At 39.1% G+C, this 15,783-nt stretch overlaps 4 protein-coding genes across 5 annotated transcripts; 1 reads left to right on the top strand and 3 right to left on the bottom strand.

Annotated features, from left to right (window-relative positions):
* Positions 1-924: 924 nt before the first annotated feature.
* On the bottom strand, positions 925-3,822 carry LOC116014287 (cytochrome P450 CYP82D47-like). Its single transcript, XM_031254314.1, has 2 exons — positions 2,809-3,822; positions 925-1,766 (listed from the first exon to the last, which is right to left on the bottom strand). Exons 1-2 carry the CDS (start codon positions 3,748-3,750, stop codon positions 1,137-1,139), a joined length of 1,572 nt encoding a protein of 523 aa, XP_031110174.1. The 5' UTR covers positions 3,751-3,822; the 3' UTR covers positions 925-1,136.
* Positions 3,823-7,362: 3,540 nt separating this feature from the next.
* On the top strand, positions 7,363-8,647 carry LOC116012101 (B3 domain-containing protein REM9-like). The gene is made up of 5 exons (XM_031251568.1): positions 7,363-7,431; positions 7,508-7,580; positions 7,710-7,901; positions 8,052-8,266; positions 8,387-8,647. The coding sequence occupies exons 1-5, from the start codon at positions 7,363-7,365 to the stop codon at positions 8,645-8,647; spliced, it is 810 nt and encodes a 269-aa protein (XP_031107428.1).
* Positions 8,648-8,864: 217 nt separating this feature from the next.
* Positions 8,865-11,264, bottom strand: LOC116013849 (xanthotoxin 5-hydroxylase CYP82C4-like). 2 transcript variants are annotated; one of them, XM_031253800.1, is made up of 3 exons: positions 11,162-11,264; positions 9,787-10,659; positions 8,865-9,697 (listed from the first exon to the last, which is right to left on the bottom strand). In XM_031253800.1, the coding sequence occupies exons 2-3, from the start codon at positions 10,534-10,536 to the stop codon at positions 9,068-9,070; spliced, it is 1,380 nt and encodes a 459-aa protein (XP_031109660.1). In that variant the 5' UTR covers positions 10,537-10,659; positions 11,162-11,264; the 3' UTR covers positions 8,865-9,067. The 2 variants fall into 2 exon arrangements, with proteins under 2 accessions (XP_031109660.1, XP_031109659.1); XM_031253799.1 differs by lacking the exon at positions 11,162-11,264 and having other exon boundaries at positions 9,787-10,816.
* A 2,074-nt stretch (positions 11,265-13,338) lies between these two features.
* Positions 13,339-15,260, bottom strand: LOC116012021 (cytochrome P450 CYP82D47-like). Its single transcript, XM_031251482.1, has 2 exons — positions 14,266-15,260; positions 13,339-14,169 (listed from the first exon to the last, which is right to left on the bottom strand). The coding sequence occupies exons 1-2, from the start codon at positions 15,226-15,228 to the stop codon at positions 13,540-13,542; spliced, it is 1,593 nt and encodes a 530-aa protein (XP_031107342.1). The 5' UTR covers positions 15,229-15,260; the 3' UTR covers positions 13,339-13,539.
* Between the last annotated feature and the right edge of the window lie 523 nt (positions 15,261-15,783).

Below are 15,783 nucleotides of genomic sequence, written 5' to 3'. Positions count from 1 at the left end.
TATGGATTAGGAATATGAGTATGTCTCATACCAGAAAGGATTGTTCACTTTTCTGCCTTGTTCTTGTTAATCTCCACAAATTTGGATCTCTATTTCAGATCCAGGGCACAAGAATAAGACTGTTAAAGTGGAAATAATCTCCAGCACTGAAAGTGAAAGGGATGAGGAGGAATATAGCCCTGACAGTGATAGCGAGAGGAAAAGGAAGCTGCAGAGGGAGTGAGGAAAGTGAAAGGCAGTAGATTCAGTACACTGAATCTCAACGACAAACAGCCTTCCTTTGAAATCATTGTGAAAAAGAGTCATAAATTTTGCATGCATGCTTATTATATTTCCTTTTGTGGATATATATGCAAATGCAGCAAATTAAATGGATCAACTAACACCTTTAATTTATTGTTTCCTTATTCTTAGACTGTTCCCATGGAGTTTGCTCGGCACACCGGAATATTGCATGAAAAGATCATAAAACTGATGAGCTATGAAAATGGGACGCCTCAGAAAATGGAGATAGCTTCATCGGAGAAGAGAGTCCATCTGATCTGCGGATGGAAGTCTTTCCGAGAAGCCAACAAGATAAAGAATGGGGATAGGTGTTCCTTCACCTTGGTTAATCCTCACACCACAGAAACTATGGTTCTGTTGGTTAAAAAACTACCAAAACTTGGGATGAATTGATGTTGAACACAAGTTTTTGGATGTTTTCTGCTACTAAGTACTATGTTTTGTGTAAATTTTCTGGGTCCAGTGGATTGAATCTACTGTGTATGATTTTTGCAAGCTTTTTGACTTTTTTTGTGTACTGAAACGTTGGATTCCTGTTCTAGCATGCATGCTTTATGCTTATTTATGATGTGTGAGAAAATGTTAAACAGCCAGTGTCTGTCTATTATGTCAGTCTATTTGTATCTTACAACATAAATATATACATGGAGTAGACACATTGTTCATAACTCAATAACATTAATGTTTACAAGATACACATACATTGTAACAAACCACTATGTTTACACAGAGTTCCATGGTTTTTTATTTACTTGGGTGTTTTGGAGTAAAAACAACATTTGCAGACTCATACGTGAGTATTGATAACCAGGTACAAACATTATTACTCTTACTAAAAAGCGAAAGTAAACTTAATGCCCGAAGAGGGTAGCAGGAAGGGGCGGTGTAAGATACACCTTGAGAGGAGTGGCTTTCACATTTATGAACCCTACACTTTCACTCATATCTATTTTTTCATCGGATGGGAGGGTGAAATCAAAGCAATGTAGCAACGTGGCCAGAGAAATATGAAGAGTCTGCAAAGAGAGTTGTATCCTGGGGCAAGATCTCCTCCCGGATCCAAATGGGATGAGTTCAAAATGTTGGCCCCTGACATCGATGTCTTTATGGGTTGTCAAGAATCTCTCTGGATTAAACTCGTTAGGCTCAGGCCATATGCTTTCATCTCGATGAATCTTCCAAACGTTTACTAACAATTTTGTACCGGCTGGAACATGGTAGCCATGTGACAAGGTACAGTTCTTGCGTGAAGAACGCAGACCATTGACTGGGCTTGGTGGGTAGAGACGGAGGGTTTCTTTGATCACAGCTTGGAGAAAGACTAGGTTCTTTATGTCAGATTCATCAACGATTCTGTCTCTTCCAATTTGAGTGTCCAACTCCGCTTGAACCTTATCAAGCATAGTGCGATTGTTCAATAGCAAAGACAATGCCCAAGTTAGAGTCACAGCTATTATATCACTTCCTGCTACAAACATATTCTGCAAATTAAAACACTCATGGTGGTTAATATTATTGCAGTAAATGACATCAATGTTGCAAAAATCCCACTTAGACCCCGATTAATCGGCACTTAGGCGCTATCAGACCGCCTAGTTTGTCACCATAATTGGTGGTCTAGGCGGCCGCCTAAACGCTAGCCGCCGATTAGGTTGCACAGTATGTCGATTAGCTATTATTCCCTTTTTTTTAATGCATTATTTCACTCAAAACCACATCGTTTTAAGTGAAATAACCCTAAATTGTTCAAACTTTTTTTAGGTTAATATTTTAAACTTTAGTATTAACTATTAAAGTATTAAATAGTTTATCATATTATCAACTCATACAAATAAAAAAATTTTAAACAAATTTTAAGATATAAAAATAAAATAAAAAAGTATACGGACATCTAGGTGCCGATTAACAGTTGCCTAAGTGCTAGCTAGGCGCCTCGAACACCCAACAATTTTTTCACACACACACACACACACACACATATATATATTTCTATTCAAATATGGCCACGATTTCCCGTGCGGTCGGTGCGGTTTATACCACTCAATGTTAAGAAATGCACCATTCAATGTTAAGAAATGCACCACAATGAATTGTGTGGTGTATTTTTCATACTTAGTGGTGTGTTTTTGGTGATGTGTACCTAATAGTGCATATTTGTGTGGTGCATTTCGTAACATTGAATAATGCATTTCTTAACATTGAATGATGCATTTTTAACATTGAGTGGTGCATTTTTAACATTGAGTAGTGTAAACCGCACCAACTGCACCAGCCGCACGAAAAGACCCGGCCACACCTGAGCTCTACTATATATATATACCCACACGTATGCATTGTATTTTTTTCAGTTAGCCTCATAGGGGATACGTATGCATTGTATTTTTTTCAGTTAGCCTCATAGGGGCCCTAGGCCGCTTAGGATCTCTAGGTTGTCTAGGCATTCGGCTCTTTCGCTGCCCGATTAGTGCCTAGCTTTGCAAGCATGAACTAATGATACCATTTTAAATTTGTTGAAGAACTCACCAAGCATGTAGCTTTGTTTATGGTATCTGCATCAAACCCAGAAATGTGTGCATCTTCCATGATTTCAAGCATTACATCCATGAAATCCTGCGCTCCCCTGCCCTCCTCCAACATCCTCCTCTTCTTATGTTCCTCCAACCACCCTCCTACAAGGTTGTCCAGCTCTTTCGCAATTCTCTTCATGGATTTCTTGTGCCCTTGAAAGTCCAGCCACTCAAGAAAAGGGAAATAATCAGACAACACAAACACACCAAACAAGTTAAAGAATTCTCTAATCACTTCCTTATTGCAATCAATGCTGTCTCCGGTGAACCTCTTCCCTCCGATCATCCTCACTGAGATGTTCCGGATTAGGCTTACAAACCACGGCTGCAAATCCACCATGACACCACGCTTAGGATTTCCATTGCTAACCCATAACTCATACAGCTCTCTGATGGAAATCTCCAGTTCTGATGCTCTTATCGGCTTCAGCATTTCAACCTGGCGATTAGAGAGAAGATGGAGAGTGACAATCTTGCGCATCTGTCGCCAATATTCCCCGTAAGGACCAAGCCCGAAGAAAGCATAATCATAGCCAAGAAGCTTAGAAGCGGCTATTCTCGGACGGTCGCTAAAAGCCTTGTCGTGAGTGGTGAAACACTCCCTTGCCATTTCCCAACTACTTATGACCAAAGCTTTATGACTGCCCAGCTTTATGGCCATTGCCTCGGGTCCATGCTTATCGGCCATGGCGCCGAGTACTTTATGCATAATTTTGCCGCCACCGAAGCAAAGCAGGTGGCCAATAACAGGCAAAGCGCCATCGGGTTGTGGCAAACTCCGGCGGCCCTTTATTTCAGAAGCTCGTCTCCTTGACTGAAAGTAATGATGAACCAAGAAAATCAAGGCGCAGAGACTTGATGCAAACGTTACAAGGATTATTTGGAATGTTTGATCCATGAAAAGCTAAATAAGGTTATATGGAAGGGAAGTTTATCCAAATGGTTGGATCGGATCGGAGTAAACAATTTCAAGAAAATCAACAAGCTTAACTATCATATATTTCATTGAAATTTAAGATGACTTATACACCACTTATTTACATTATTTTGGAACACATAGGGTTTATATCAAATCATTTCACACAAAAAAAATAAGAATGATAGTCTTTTTTGTGGACTTGTATTTGTATAGACCCACCCTAAAATGGATGTCATGCATTATTTTTTCATGTGAAAAGTGCAATAATGCTAAGATGTCATGCATTTTTCATGTGAAAAGTACAATAAACGACAACCCTGTTTAATAAAAATAATTTTAATACTACTTACCATGTTACTCTGCAGTATCTGATAATTTGTAACAAAATAATTGATTTGAGAGTATTCGTGCTGAAATATTTAGAATTGAAAAATAAATTTTTATTTTCGAGAATATTTTTAGTAAAATCAGATGGTTTAAAATATCGGAGTGTCACACGCACCAAGATTGCCAACTTATAACAGTTGGGCATGTCTAGCGTAGTGAACACATATTCCAACCCATAAGCAAAACTGGACACCGTACCGTTGTGTTAAAAGATACACCAGCCACAACCTACACCTGCGCAACAACCCGACACTCCAGAACAAATGAGTCACAGATTCGTCAGGCTTCTTAAGGCCTTCCCCAATAAGGGGTTCTTTAACATTTTTTAAGAAAAAGAGGATGATGTGGAAGTGAGGGAAGGGAGAGAGAAAAGATGAGTACCTTGCAGGAGGACTGATTTTTGGTCGGCCAGGGTGGGTTCCGACAAAAATGAGCAGTCGAATTGCTATGGTGTGCGCGTGAATACATTGTCTGATCGTTTTTTTTAAATTAATAATTCAACTTTTTTTTTCTCCCTCCACTATTTTATCTCATTTTCTCTTTCCTATTCACATTTACAAAAACTCTTCAAAAACCACAAAGAGGACCGATTTTTGGTCGGCTAGGGTGGGTCGGGACGGAAATGAGCAGTTGGGTTGCTACCGCGTGCGCGCGTGAATATATTGACTTATCTCTTTTTTTTTCTTTTTTTTCTTTTTTTAAATTAATAATTCAACTTTGTTTTTTTTTTCTCTCTTTTTTTTTTAATAATTCAACTTTGATTTTTTTCTCCCTCCCTATTTTCTCTTTCATAATCACATTCTTCAAAAACTACAAAGAGTCAACAACGCCTCTATGCCGTTTGAGCACAAGGTGCTTAGTGCCTAATAAGAGCATATATATCAATGGATATTATGGGGGTTTTGGAATAGTAATGATCTACTTGGAGGAGAGAGAAATCAGGTGAGAGAAAAAAAAATTTGTTCTGCAAGAACCAAGTTATTGCGACAATAAATTGAGACCACAAATTTCAAGGAAAGCTACGCATGGTGCGCGTTGGGTGGAACAATTGCGCCCACCGGGCGCGTCAAGACTCAATTTTTTTTTTCTTTTTCAAATCAAATTTATTTTATTTTATTTTTTCTTCTCTTCTCATTTTCTCTTTCTTAATCACACTTACAAAAAATTCCTAAAAAAACCGCGAAATAACTACATTGATAAGGATGCTCTAACATAGATCATTTAAAAAATAAAATAAAATAAAATGGAGGATGCTTAATCCTTTCCCAAAAGGCCAACCTCTTTTTCAAAAAAGAATAATAATAATAATAAAGGCCAACCTCAATCACGGCTAAAAACATTATTTTTACTCACAAATATGGCCAAATAATTTAAAAAATGCACTATTTTTGCAACATTAAAAGATGAAAAATACTATTTTTACTCACAAATCCTACTCCTAATTTTTATTCCCTCATTTCCAAAAAAAAAATAAAATTATCCCCTCATAAAATTTTGATGGTGACATTTCATTAGGACCCACAGATACCTAATCATCAAGAATAAAAGTAAGATAGTAAAGATTAGGAAGTACATGTAACAACACTAAGACATTCACCATTAGTGATTATTGGCACAAATTTTTAGGCCTAAAAAACTTTTTTTTTTTTTTTTGAGAAAGGCCTAAAAACTAGTGCATGAGTTTAATACAAATGGGAAGGGGTAAAATTTGTAGAAATATTTATCCTGCAAGTCATGAGATTTTGGCAGAAACTAATGGGCCCACTGTGGCATTTAATTTGCGCCTCACGCATCATGAGCCCAGGCAGGCGCGTAATTCCTCCTTTTTTTATTTTTTTTTCATTTTTTTTGTTTTGTTTTATTTTTTACTTTTATTTTTTTTCTTCACCACATTTTCTCTTTTTTAATCACACTTACAAAATCTCTTAAAAACTACACCAAACTCTTAATTATTGGAGAAGGCCTAAGAGCATCCTTATCAATGGTTTATTCAAGGATATTGGAACAGTGAATGCAAACTTGGAAGAAAGAGAAATGAGAGCATCCTTATCAATGGAGTTTTTTCACTGTAATTGAAGAGTTTTTGTGAGCGTAATTAGAAAAGAGAAAGTGGGAAGGAAAAGAAAAAAAAAACAAAACAAAACAAAATGGTTTTTAAAAAAAAAATTAAAAATAAAAGCTGTCGCAATGCACTGCACGCGCCCGCTGGGCGGATCTTTGGCCTTCACGCACGTTTTCCGCGAATGGAGAGTAAAGAAGGTAGTTCCCACCTTCTGATATAACCCCAATATTTACAGGAGCAACTTTCATATTCTCTCTCCTCCTTATCTCTCCTCCAAGTGGACAAACACTCTTCCAATATTCAAGAATATAATTATGCTTTGATGTAGATGCTATGAGGAAATAGATGAAATTGATTGCTCTGCAAATGTGGTTTTTTTTTTTTTTTTTGAAACAAAACGGGAACTCATATATTAATCCAAAATGTTCGAACAAGACAAGAAAGGAAAACAACTCGGAATAAAATCGAAAAACTCAAAAAACTCATTTAACGGGCGACATAAAGACAACTTTGCCACCGAATGAGCATGAAGATTTCCTTCCCTGTGCACAAACTGAAACGAAACCGAAACCAATTGCTGCAAGAGGATACGAATATCCCGTATCAAAGCCCCGAAAGGAGTGCGTATATCACCCATTTCCACCGCTCTCGTCACCACTTGCTGCAAATGTGGTTTTTAAAACAGTAAATGAACCTACCAATTCCAACGCAAAAGCTCGAGTGAAAGGCAAGACTTGCGCCCAACAGGCGCGTGTACTGCACGTGCTCAGACGCGTCTGATTTTTCATAGTTTTAAAATTTTTTTTCCTTTCAATATCATTTTTTTAAATTTTTTTTCTCCATTCTCATTTTCTCTTTTGCTAATCAAACTTACAAAAACTCCTAAAAATTCTCAAAAAAAACTCTATTGATATGGATGCTCTAATGAAACCTGCTGATGGCTATCTTCTTGGAAATCTCAGTTTGAGGTGACAAGCCTGAGGTAACGTGAAACAAGTCTACCTTCAGGTAAAGGAAGTCTATGTTCAAATTTGTCATGGAGTTTTGGAGTGGATGAGCTTCTCCATTTAACTTTGCTTTGCATACTCAAAACTTCACTGTAACTCTTCTTCCTTTCCATCTTCATTCTGCACAAAAATATAATGAAGGTGAATCCTTATCCCTCCTTTTTAAAGACCTACCTGGGTGAAGCTCATTATCAACAAAGGATCGTAAGTTTCACTTCAACGTACTCTGTCTCTCATTGTATATATACATTTATTTAATTTGTTTGTGTTAATTAAACAGAAAATACCTGGTGATTTCGTGAAAGCTCACAAGAAAAACTTGAGTGAACGCTCATGGGCTCTCAAAACGGAAGGTGGATCTCGATGGCATATGCAAATTATAAGACGAGGGAGAAAGTATTTCTTCCGCAGAGCAGATTGGGTAGAATTTTCGAAGCATCACGACCTACACTATGGGGATCATATGATGTTTTTTCTTGTAGGAAACTCTGAGTTTGAAGTATTGCTTTATAGCCAAACTACTTGTTGCGAAATTTCACCTCCCCAGCCTGATGAACACACTGCAACTGAGTCATCTGAGGAGACTGAAGCTTCTGGAAATGCCAAGAAACAGAAAAGGAAGCCAATAATCTGCGGCGAATATGAAGCTCGCAAGAAGGCCAAAGGCTCTGCAGGTATTATTCAATTCCACTCAAGAGTCTTGAAGCGGTTTGGTAGACCCATTGTACATGGAATAGTTTCTTGTTCTTGTCTTCTTTACTTTTCTGCCATTATTATTGTTTCTTGTTCTTGTTAATCTCAACAAATTTCGATATCTATTTTAGATACAGGGCACAAGAATAAGACAGTTAAAGTGGAAATAATCTCCAGCACGGAAAGTGAAAGGGATGAGGAGGAAGAAAGCCCTGACAGCGAGAGTGAAAAGGAAGCTGCAGAGGGAGTGAGGAAAGCGAGAGGCAGTATATTCAGTACACTGAATCTCAACGACAAACAGCCTTCCTTTGAAATCATTGTGCAAAAGAGTCATGAATTTTTCATGGTATTTGCATGCATATATGCTTATTATATTTCTTTTTTGTGGATATGCAGCAAATTAAATGGATCACAACTAACAGCTTTGATTTATTGTTTATTTGTAATATTATTGTACCTGTTTTAGACTGTTCCAATCGTTTTTGCTCGGCACACCGGAATATTGCATGAAAAGATGATAAAACTGAGCTATGAAAACGGGATGCCTCAGAAAATGGCGATAGCATCCTCGGGGGATAGAGTTCGTCTGATAAACGGATGGAAGTCTTTCTGCGAAGCCAACAAGATAGAGAATGGGAATAGGTGTTCCTTCACCTTGCTTAATCCTCACACCACAGAAACTATGGTTCTGTTGGTTAAAAAACTACCCAAACTTGGGATGAATTGATGTTAAACACAAGTTTTTGGATGTTTTCTGCTACTATGTTTTCTGTAAATTTTCTGGGTGGATTGAATCTACTGTGTAAACTTAAGGCATATCTTCTGCCACACCTTCCAGCTACTCTCTTTGGGCATTAATGCATATATGATGTGTGACAGAAAATGTTAAACAGCCAGTGTCTGTCTATTATGTCAGTCTATTTGTATCTTACAACATAAATATATACATGGAGTAGACACATTGTTCATAAATCAATAACATTAATGTTTGCAAGATATGCATACATTGTAATAACAAACCACCATGTCTATAGAGTTCCATGGGTTTTTATTTACTTGGGTGTTTTGGAGTAAAAACAACATTTGCAGACTAATACATGAGTACTGATGATCACCAGGTACAACATTACTGTTAATAAAAATAAACTTAATGCCCAAAGACAGTGGCAGGAAGGCGCGGTGTGAGACACACCTTAAGAGGAGTGGCTTTCACATTTATGAGCCCTGTACTCTCGCTCATATCTATTTTTTCATCGGATGGGAGGGCGAAATCAAAGCAATGTAGCAAGGTGGCCAGAGAAATATGTAGAGTCTGCAAAGAGAGTTGTATCCCGGGGCAAGATCTCCTCCCGGATCCAAATGGAATGAGTTCAAAATTCTGCCCCCTAACATCAATGTCTTTATGGGTTGTCAAGAACCTCTCTGGCTGAAACTCGTTTGGCTCAGGCCATATGCTTTCATCACGATGAATCTTCCAAATGTTTATCACCAGTCTTGTACCGGCTGGCACATGGTAGCCCTGTGACAAGGTGCAGTCCTGGAGTGAAGAACGCAGACCATTGACTGGGCCTGGTGGGTAGAGACGGAGGGTTTCTTTGACCACAGCTTGGAGAAAGACTAGGTTCTTTATGTCAGATTCATCAACGTTTCTGTCTCTTCCAATTTGAGTGTCCAACTCCTCTTGAACCTTATCAAGCATAGCGCGATTGTTCAATAGCAAAGACAATGCCCAAGTTAGAGTCACAGCTATTGCATCACTTCCTGCTATTAACAGATTCTGCAAAACACTCCTGATGGTTAATATGCGAGTAAATAACTTCTAATAATACCACTTTAAATTTTGCATAAATGTTTTCAAGAACTCACCAAGCATGTAGCTTTGTTTATGGTATCTGCATCAAAGTCAGAAATTTGTGCATCTTCCATGATTTCAAGCATTACATCCATGAAATTGCGTGCTTCCTTGCCCTCCTCGGAGATCCTCCTCTTCTTATGTTCCTCCAGCCACCCTCCTACGAGGTTGTCTAGCTCTTTCGCAATTCTCTTCATTGACTTCTTGTGCCCTTGCAAGTCCAGCCATTCAAGAAAGGGGAAAGAATCAGACAACACAAACACACCAAAGAAGTAAAAGAATTCTTTAATCACTTTGTTGCATCTTCTTGCCTCTTCCTTATTGCAATCAACGCCATCTTCGGTGAACCTCTTCCCTCCGATCATCCTCACTGACATGTTCCGGATCAGGTTTACAAACCACGGCTGCAAATCCACCATGACAGCATTCTTAGGATTTCCCCTGCTAACCCATAACTCATACAGCTCCCTGATGGAAGTCTCCAGTTCTGATGCTCTTATCGGCTTCAGCATATCAACTTGCCGATTAGAGAGAAGATGGAGAGTGGCAATCTTGCGCATCTCTCGCCAATATTCCCCGTAAGGAGCCACCCCTAAGAAAGCATAATCATAGCCAAGAAGCTTAGAAGCGGCTATTCTCGGGCGGTCGCTGAAAGCCTTGTCGTGAGTGGTGAAACACTCCCTTGCCATTTCCCAACTACTTATGACCAAAGCTTGATGACTACCGAGCTTTATCGCCATCGCCGGTCCATACTTGTCGGCCATGTCACTGAGTACTTTATAAATAAATTTGCCACCGCTGAAGCAAAGCAGGTGGCCAATAACAGGCAAAGCGCCATCCGGTTGTGGCAAACTCCGGCCCCTTATTTCAGCAACTCGTCTCCTTGACTGAAAGTAATGAACCAAGAAAATCAAGGCACAGAGAGTTGATGCAAAAGTTAGAAGAAGTTGGAATCTTTGATCCATCTCCATATTAGATCATGTATGTGCAGTGGGTTCGGGTATATTTCTAAGCAACTATACTTTCTGTGATGCATATCCAATCCAAATGATTGGACTAAACAGTTTCAAGAAAAATCAATGAGTTTATCATATATTTCAGTGAAAGGCATGTTTAGCTGGACTGGTCATTGTCTTTGCTTGTCTTATTGAGAGAAATATAGACTAACAATCAATCATGAGTGTATGATAGGCTAATAAAGTCATAGCTAGAAAAGTAGAACTGTATACAAAGAAATTTGTGCATTATTGACAAATTATATGATCTATATTGTTTGTAGTGACTTATTTCTGGCTTTTTAATTCAGAAACTTTGTATACTAATTTATTGCACAGAATTCAGCAATACATTCACCCTGTGCCCTGTGGGGATCAAAAGTTATACTTATACCTTGAGGCTGCTGGTATCAAAATTCAAAAGCCGATGCCAGAGTAGCACTGCAGATCAGCAGATGCAGCGCTTACAAATTAAAGTCATCAGAATCCATCTTTCAAGATTCAAATCCAGCCCAGCTGCTGATGGAAGTGAATGAGATCAGAATGGCCAATTCCAATTGTACTGTTTAAAATATTGCCTAGATACAGTTCACAAATCAAAAGTTGTCATAACAACCAGTTTAAGGTTCAGATGATTCTCCCTGCTGGTATGTTTTTCCTATCAAAGCCAATCATTCCTAGGACACTTTAAACATATTATGGTATCCTTTCACATTAAAACAGATAAGATTATTCATTGAAATTACATAAACTACTCAAAAATAGGCATTGCTTAGTCTGACAAGGGCATGACTGCAGAAATAAACTCTGTTTTGGAACCCTAACAATACTGCAACCGATGAGTATCATCTAAATATATATTAAAAAAAAATCTGAACTTTATAACTGCGAAGTCAATCTTTGAACACCCAAAGACATATTCGAACACCACCTTAAAAGTTACAATAAAGAAAGCGTCTTTTACGCCAACACGTACCAAATTGAGCTCATTCCCATCTTGGAATGCACCGAAAAATGCCGCTCGAGAGGGCGGTTTATTACCGGGAAGACAAGGAGGAGTAGACGCGTGTTCTCAATGTCAATTGAGCTACTCTTCTCCGAAGCTGCGCCCAAAGTTCGCGGCATTCTTGAGAGAATTCTGGTTCTAGGGTTATTAAAGAGGGTAGTTTATGAGTTAGATGCTGGTGTTTTCTGAAACCCGTGAGTGATGGCTTATGAGCGTAAATGCAAAGTGGATTGCTCGAAAATTAAAAGGATTGGGAGGTTCGAGAGATGTGAGCTTTTCTGCCACCACTTTGCGGTGGAGATACGGGCGGAGCGGCCGGGAAGGAGGGAGAAGAGAGGGCGGGGTTTTTGACTAAAATACAACTTTTGACCAAGTAAGAGACAAAAAATCTACGTTTGGGAAATGCGTTTGGGGATCCCAAACGCATTTCCCAAATGCGAGTTTAACTCTTTCCCTGACAACCATATTCGCGTTTGGGAATTGCATCTGGCGTATTAAATACGACAGACGCATTTCGCATACGCGAATAAGATTGTCGCAAACTCGCATTTGCGAAATGCGAGTCTCGTATTATACGGGAACTCGCATTTCGCAAATGCGGACCACTCGCGAGTCGCCGGCGGCCGACCGGCGCTAAAGAAATTTTCTCCTCCCACAGACGCGCAGACAGTAATTTCTGCAGCGCCCTGCTAGCGTTTTTCAAGGCAATATAGTATATTATAGCTGCTGTTTTCAGGTTGTGAACATCATATAGAAGGGTCATATGTTTTTATATTGCTTAGAAATTTAGGTGTTTGTGGAATTGAATGTTAGTTTTTACAAGTAAAGATGGCATCTTTTAGTGGTTTGGGTATTGGTTTGAGCTTTGTGTTCGGTTGTATTCTGATGGGGCTTGTTGGGGAGTTGTATTATCTGTTGTGGGTGAAGAGAAGAATCAGAGGCAGAGAGAAGGAGGATAATGGAGACACCCCCAAGAGTGCAAAGGGCCGGCGACTCGCGAGTGGTCCGCATTTTCGAAATGCGGATCTCGGCCGCCGGCGACTCGCGAGTGGTCCGCATTTGCGAAATGCGAGTTCCCGTATAATACGAGACTCGCATTTCGCAAATGCGAGTTTGCGACAATCTTATTCGCGTATGCGAAATGCGTCTGTTGTATTTAATACGCCAGACGCAATTCCCAAACGCGAATATGGTTGTCAGGGAAAGAGTCAAACTCGCGTTTGGATCCCCAAACGCATTTCCCAAAAGTAGATTTAATATTTTTGTTCAATCCCCAGAAAAGTTATATTTTTGTCTCCTACTTGATCAAAAGTTGTATTTTAGTCAAAAACCCGAGAGGGCGATGAATGGTGTGAAGCGTCGTCAGTGCAAACTGAAGCCAATAGCTTAGGCAAATTATTCTGTGAACTCCAATTTAAGATACATTGTTTATAATTTATATATTAAATGCTCATAATTTATATATTGAATTTTTATAATTCAATTTGTAAACATACAATATATAAATAAAAATAAATTCACCTGGTAAGATGGATCATATCTAAAGCATAACTATTAAACTTAAGTTGTAGTCTAACAAAAAAACTAAATAAAAATATTCATATGGAGTAGACATATTGTTCGTAAATCAACAAAACTAATGTTGGCATACATTGTACTAACAAACCACGATGACAGGATGCCTACATAATTACGTGGTTTTTTATTTTGGTATTTCATAGAGTAAACACAATATCTGAAAACTGATACATGAATAAAAGTTTAAGCTAATGTCCAAAGATGGTAGACTCAAGGCGCGGTGTAAGACACACCTTAAGAGGAGTGGCTTTCGCATTTATGAACCCTATACTCTCACTCATGTCTATTTTTTCATTGGATGGGAGGGTGAAATCAAAGCAGTGTAGGACAGTGGCCAAACAAAGATGGAGGGTCTGCATAGAGAGTTGTATTCCAGGACAAGATCTCCTCCCTGATCCAAATGGAATGAGTTCAATATGTTGTCCCCTAACATCAATGTCTTTATGGGTTGTCAAGAACCTCTCTGGACGGAACTCATATGGCTCAGGCCATATGTTTTCATCGTGATGAATCTTCCAAATGTTTACCATCAATCTAGTGCCGGCTGGCACGTGATAACCTTGTGACAAGGTACAGTCCTTGAGCGAAGAACGCAAACCATTGATTGGACCAGAAGGGTATAGACGCAATGTTTCTTTGATCACAGCTTGAAGAAAGACTAGATTCTTTATATCAGATTCGTCCACATTTCTATCTCTTCCAACCTGAATGTCCAATTCCTCTTGAACCTTATCAAGCATAGCGCGATTATTCAATAGCAAAGACAGTGCCCAAGTTAGAGTCTCGGTTATTCCATCACTTCCTGCTACTAACATATTCTGCAAAATAAATTAAAACACCTTTAATTTGGTTAACATGTGAGTAACATATCGTGACCTGACAAAAAAAACTGCTTTAATTTTTCAAGAACTCACCAAACATGTTGCCTTGATTATGGTATCTGCATCAAACCCAGAAATTTGTGCATCTTCCCCCATGATTTCAAGCATTACATCCATGAAATCCTGTGCTCCCATGCCCTCCTCGGACATCCTCCTTTTCTTATGTTCCTCCAACCACCCTCCTACAAGGTTGTCGAGCTCTTTCGCGATTCTCTTCATCGATTTCTTGTGCCCTTGCAAGTCCACCCACTCAAGAAAGGGGAAAGAATCAGACAACACAAACACCCCAAAGAAGTAGAGAAATTCTTTGACCACTTTTTCACACCTTCTCGCCTCTTCCTTATTACAATCCACGCCGTCTCCGGTGAGCCTCTTCCCTCCGACCATCCTCACCGACATGTTCCGGATCAGGTTCCCAAACCACGGCTTCATATCCGCCATAAAACCACGCTCAGGACTTCCATTGCTAACCCACAACTCATACAGCTCTCTAATGGAACTCTCCACTTCTGATTTTCTTATGGGACTCAACATTTCAACTTGGCGGTTAGAGAGAAGATGGAGAGTGGCAATCTTCCGCATCTCTCGCCAATATTCCCCGTAAGGAGAAACCCCGAAGAAAGCGTAATCATAGCCCAGAAACTTAGAAGCGGCTATTCTGGGACGGTCGCTGAATGTCTTGTCGTGAGTGGTGAAAATCTCCCTCGCCATTTCCCAACTACTTATGACCAAAGCTTTATGGCTGCCCAGCTTTATCGCCATCGCCGGTCCATGCTTGTCGGCCATGGCGCCCAGGACTTTATACGTGAGTTTGCCGCCGCCGAAGCAGTGAAGATGGCCGATAACCGGCCAAGCGCCATCCGGTTGAGGCAAACTCCGGCCCACCCGTCTCCGCCTTGAGTGAAAGTAACGAGCCAAGAAAATCAAGGCGAGGAGAGTTGGTGCAAAAGTTAGAAGAAGTTGGAATCTTTGATCCATGGAAGAAGCGTCAGACATGGCGGTTCAGAATAAAATTGAGAGAGAGATTTAGAAATACATATAGTAAAGGGAACTACTTGCTAAGCAAGGTAACTGTACTGTATCTGAGACATATCCAAATGGTCGGACTAAACTTGTTCAACAAAGTACTACGTCAAATTGGTCGTTTTCTTTCTTCTTTTTTTATTTTATTCGGAGAAATCCTTAGAAGTAAGAATATATTAATGCATGCATATGGAACGATATACAGATGTTACAAGATAAGATAAGGCTAGTCAATTCAAGCACTCTACCCACATATTGAATTGGTCTACTTTTAAGACGCGTAAAAATAGTTACAACCATTAAACAATAAACTAAATGCGGTGAAAGTCGTCTATGGACAATGATCTGTGTGTTATTATTATCTTTGTAACAATTAGATTATATATGAAACACGAGTTACCGTGTTAGTTAAGACTTTAAGTAACCTCTGATTTTTAGTAACTATATTTTTCAACTAGTTTTAGTAAAGTCCTAAACCAATTAAATCAGTCATGAGAAAGACTACAAGTGTTTAAAAAATAATCGTCT

Source organism: Ipomoea triloba, chromosome 3, assembly GCF_003576645.1.
Source record: "Ipomoea triloba cultivar NCNSP0323 chromosome 3, ASM357664v1".
Taxonomy (NCBI): Eukaryota; Viridiplantae; Streptophyta; class Magnoliopsida; order Solanales; family Convolvulaceae; genus Ipomoea; species Ipomoea triloba.
Note: the sequence above shows the minus strand (reverse complement) of the source record. Positions and strands in the feature narration are given on the sequence as shown.